The following is a 5,039-nucleotide window of genomic DNA, read 5'->3' on the forward strand; positions in this document are numbered from 1 at the left end:
TCGAAGCATTAAAGATACCTCTTAAAGTGTGAAAGTTTTACTCAAATTCGGGATATGATCAAGCTGTTTTTGTTTGGGTAGTCCTAACACGTTATGTTGCGTCTGTGCAGGTCCATTGAGGAATGCATTTCTGGCGGTTTTTGGATGGATTGAAGCCTTGTCTTGTCCCCGATATTCCCAGCTTCGCGATGAGAAAGCCAATTCTTGTAAAACAGAATTCCTTCACCAATGGAATGTACAAAAGCGGATATAAACATTTTGTGATGGTGTAAAAAAATAACACTAGCTGTGGCCGATTGTCAATCCTTAATTAACCCTCCTCTGCTGTAATCTCTTTAACCGCCGCTTCTACATCAGGCATATCCGGAATAGTTGCGATTCCTGCTGGGTTCGTCTTTGCTGCTGTCGGCGATAAAGCTGAAATTATGGAATATTTTTGTTATCATAATTGCATGACGGGAACTTTTGACTGATCATAGTTAATCACGGCTCTCGAACTTGCCTGTTTTCGCTATATTTGATTCTTCACCGGTAACGGCGCCCACTGCCGCATCTAAAACACCGCTTTTCGCCGCTGCCTCTGCAATCTCACTTATATCAAGCTCGCCGTCTGCCGCGGCTGCGTCAAGTTGGTCTTTCATTTTTTTCGCCTTTTTGGCAAAGGAGAATATCTTCATCGCTGTACTAAGCCAATTTCTCTCCTGTGTACGAAATAAGTTATTAAAATTTTGCAGCCTGATATATAGTGGGCGTCTTGTGATTCTCGTGCGACTTTATCAATTTCTTTGCAGTGTTTGGAAATGGTATCTAATTTCCCGTCAAATTTGTCTAAGATTTTGTAGTTCGGGGTACTTGAGGGATATCACTAGGGTTGCATTTAAAACAAAAATCATTCTAAACCAAACATGTTTAAAACATGGCCCTTTTTAAAAAATGTGTATTGTTTTACTTTAGCCATGATGTCGCGAATCTTTAATTTGAGATGTCACAGTGAATTGACATTGACAATTGAAAATATAGGATAAATATGGCTCCATCGACGAAAAATAAAGTTTTCCACTCCCACCTCTGTCATAAACAGACCTAACATTTCTTTAACCGGGACTACATCGTTATAGAGCATTTTTACGGTTAGCGGTCTTCGTCATCCGAAAATCTAGTCCCTAGCAATGATCTATATCTACAATCTACAGGATATAACTGTTGCACCAATGACGATTTCGAGGATCCCAGCCACTCCACATCATATAAGACGACTATATTGGGTTCAAATCGATCATAGCCTATTTCGAAAGTATTTGCACTATTGTGGCATAATTATACGTTTGAAAAAAAACAGTTTATTTCAGAAAACACTTTGTTAAAGACAAGTTTTAAATAGTGTTTTAAAAAAGTGTTTTAAAACAACACTTGTTATAAATGCAACCAGAGATATTGTCGTGACAGTTCTGTTTAATTGGAAAAAATGCGCATTTCGGCCCTTAGAAAATCCCAAGTTTCATGCATCCCTCCCTGGAACTTATGATAACTTATGATCTGGTGCTGTTTAACAGAAAGGAAGTGAAAGAGCCTGAAACTGTATAAAGATCGATCATAATCAACAAAACAATGGCGCATACCTGGAGAAAATCAAGCCTATTCAAGTGCTATTTTCTCGTAATAAAAGCCCGTTGGAACCACATCGCTGTGACGAATCAAGGCTGAGATTATGATTGATTTAGCGAACAACCTCCTACAATTTGGTGGACCGCACACCTTCGAAATTGCAGGGTGCATCTTCGCGACTAACGCATAATGAGTAATCACACAATACAAATCCGTGCAATTTTCATAAAACATATATGTTACCCTGATACAAGGGCTATTTCACCTTGTTGTGCCAATCTCACTCATAAACGCAATGGAAACACGGTCCGTGAAGATATGAACATTGAACATGCGACACATGGGCATGTGCAATTGTGCATGCGGCATTTGAGCGTGTGGAGCAAAGTCAGGGTTCGAGTTTACGGTTGTAGTTGGTGTTAACGGTTTAGGGTTAGGTTGAAGGTGGATAGCCTATATAAAGTCACATGCTCAAGTGGCGAATGATCTGCGTCATTTTTTCATTGTGTCCCGTGCTCAATTGTCGGGTAATTGAACACATATCATAAAACTATACTTTCTACTTCACTAAATCTAAAGTCTGGAGTACGAGCTAATGGTGCAAATTGGCATAACCTACATGAGTACTCGGAAAAAGTAGAAGAGTTTCAATACTAACTCCTATGCCTAAATATTTTCACGAAGCCGCCCCAAGATTACCGGACCTCGATCTGACATATCAACCTCGCCTTATCGACACATGCTCCATTCATTTTCATCACTAGTAGTTTTATGTCCTCCCTCATTCTTTTCCATCCTGTGTACAATGTACATGCCTCTTATTTACCACGCCTAGGCTCAGGGGGTGTCTGATTTTAGAGAATACTTCAAGTTGTTTCTACACCTTCCTTTCTTTCATTGTATCGCAGTCTTGTTGTGTTTTGAAATGCTGACATTATTTATAAACTGATACTGATACTGATATCGACGAAAGTGAAACGAGATAGGAAACTATTCGTGGCCATAGGCCTACCTGAGTCGCCTCCTCTGCCCCCACTGCTCCGCCGACAGCCTTCGCTCCAGCCATTGCCGCAGCTCCGGCTGCCTTATTGTCTCCCGACAGTCCTTTGGTCAGTGCGCCTACTGCGGCAGCTCCTCCTTCGCCGTCTTCTGCATCGCCTACCGCAGATGCGACTGCCGTTGCAGTCTTTGCGACTGAAACCAATATAATGTGTTTCAGATCGAATAGGATATGTCTAGACTACAAATATGGCAAGTACCGGAGTAGCCTACGTCCACCTTTTACGGAGTACTCGTGTAGGTTTTGGCTATAATTTCACTAATTACTGAATTGGTATTCAGAATATCTTGGGATTGGTCTGCATCAATTTTGAAGACGAACCTATCATGTTACCTGGAGAAATTAATGACGAGATAACGTAGTGGTACGTTCCACAGCGGCGAAAACAATGGTTTGCGGGTTCGAGGTCGACTCGAGGATTCCTACCTCAGTGTCGGAGGCTTATCAAGGCTCCGCGTCGCCACGTGATCCGTATAAGCGGGATTTAAAAAATCCTAGAAGTGGGCGGTGCTACAAGTCGGTAAATACTAAATACGGAATCATAATAACGAATATCGGCCTGGTGTAAAACGACCAATGTATTAAGAACACCATGAATATCAAACAACACCAACTGGAAGAATTAGCCCCTGTATTATGGTGGCTGAATATATGTTTCAGAAAATCGCTGTATACGACTGGATTCATCATTATTGCGATAATGCATTTCGCAATTTGAAGGCGTGTAAATGTATGCAACACATCGACAGGATCTACTTTTCAAGTCTACTTACTTCTGCATATTTTCGACCTTCTGTTGCTTCTTGTAATTGAGTAGAAATTGACGGCATTACTTGTACTTACGTAGCAATACACACTACTTGACCATCTCTGGTAGAATGGGCCACCGTAATATTTTCGTTATCATATGTATATTTTACTTGTCATAGTGTCTGATTGCTACTAAAGTTTTCGAATACAAACTACTTATTTTTCACATAGCCTACTAGATATTGTCAAGTATAACGTAGTCGTAATTTGATAGATTTTCGACACTTTCATGAATGCCATTGCCATGACAACTGAGTGATGCAGACCTTGTATGGTGGCAAGAAACTATAATTTAAAAAATGCAGCTATTTTATCGCCATTTGTCATGCTGCGTTGGTTTCGAAGGTGCATCTTGTTATTTTGAAAACTGTTACCGCCGATAATGTACTGTATACTGTATAGGTCTGAAACATACATTTTCTTCATTTTGCTTTACGTTGTATGCGATCAAGGAACCAATTCCATGATGAAATGCGATTGGAAAGTCGATACCCACGAACGAACTTCCATAATATTTTCGAACTCCACTTGGGAACTATAGACTTGGCTCTATAGTCACGAGAGCCAATTCCATTTCAACTGCGACTCGGAAAGTAATGGCATTGGTTACAATTACAATGCCACCATGATAACGTGTGGGTGCTACGGTATATGTATTTGTAGCATTCGCAAATAATAGTCGTAGGCTATATAGGCCCAAACATAAATCAATATTGCATATAGATTGATTGACAGATTTTATAGCTATAATAAATAGATATATACTGCATCGATATCGCCGACATGAACCATTGAAAATTCCTCATAGAAGACGATTTATAAGAGGAAAATATATCTTACCGGCTGCTGCTTTTTTCAAATTCTCGTCAGTGGCCAATGATTTGGCTTTGGCTTTAGAGGCGCCGCTTCCCTAAAGAAGACAGCAATGTATTTACAAAGACTGCAAATAGTATGTGCTTGTTTGCATGAATTATTGCTATGACCCTAACATTCCTCTATATGCAATTCTTCGCTACATACCATATTTTGATTGAACTTTGATTCACTTCAAAAATCCCTGAGACTGTAATATGCGTGCAGTTCGCTGTTAGAAGGCTCTGCTTGTGCTGACATCGAACACAGTCGACCTGGGGTAATCTTTCTCATAGCTGGATTTATTAAGATATTAAATATTGCCGCAGATGCCAATGGCAACGCATATACTTCATTAGTAGTCTAAGTCTGTCGCCCAGGAGACCAAAATATTATGATTTAATGGTATACCATTTTTTAAATCAGAAGTTTATAAAATATTAACCAGTCTTTTTTCGTTGGGGCGTACTACAAGCACTTTTCCGTTTGGTCAAACTTATCCAATGTTTACTCGAAGAGGAATGATACTCGAGAGCCCAATGATTGATATCAGCTATATATCTTCATAAATATACCTTAACCAAGTCAACAGGTCTCTGCGCGTAGGAGAATGTTGATTATTATAGTGATATATCTCGATATGGTTGCTAGAATCCTGCGCGTGACACGCTACAAATAAAGATTAATGCAAACATCATCAATTCTGGGAATA

General features: G+C 39.8%; 1 protein-coding gene across 1 annotated transcript; it reads right to left on the bottom strand.

Moving 5' to 3' along the window:
* Positions 1–201: 201 nt before the first annotated feature.
* LOC145455831 (uncharacterized) lies at positions 202–4,672 on the bottom strand. Its single transcript, XM_080333849.1, has 5 exons — positions 4,496–4,672; positions 4,316–4,385; positions 2,618–2,799; positions 503–701; positions 202–417 (listed from the first exon to the last, which is right to left on the bottom strand). Exons 1-5 carry the CDS (start codon positions 4,496–4,498, stop codon positions 311–313), a joined length of 561 nt encoding a protein of 186 aa, XP_080189975.1. The 5' UTR covers positions 4,499–4,672; the 3' UTR covers positions 202–310.
* Positions 4,673–5,039: the final 367 nt, after the last annotated feature.

Source organism: Botryllus schlosseri, chromosome 14, assembly GCF_051294905.1.
Source record: "Botryllus schlosseri isolate E-star chromosome 14, Bs_hap1, whole genome shotgun sequence".
Taxonomy (NCBI): Eukaryota; Metazoa; Chordata; class Ascidiacea; order Stolidobranchia; family Styelidae; genus Botryllus; species Botryllus schlosseri.

What these genes read in the sequence shown, in the direction of transcription:
- LOC145455831 (XM_080333849.1), bottom strand. An exon ending in GGGCAGAGGAGGCGACTCAG is followed by an intron (nt 702 to 2,617) that starts GTAGGCCTATGG and finishes TTTCGTACACAG; the next exon opens with GAGAGAAATTGGCTTAGTAC. An exon ending in ATCAAATATAGCGAAAACAG is followed by an intron (nt 418 to 502) that starts GCAAGTTCGAGA and finishes CCATAATTTCAG; the next exon opens with CTTTATCGCCGACAGCAGCA.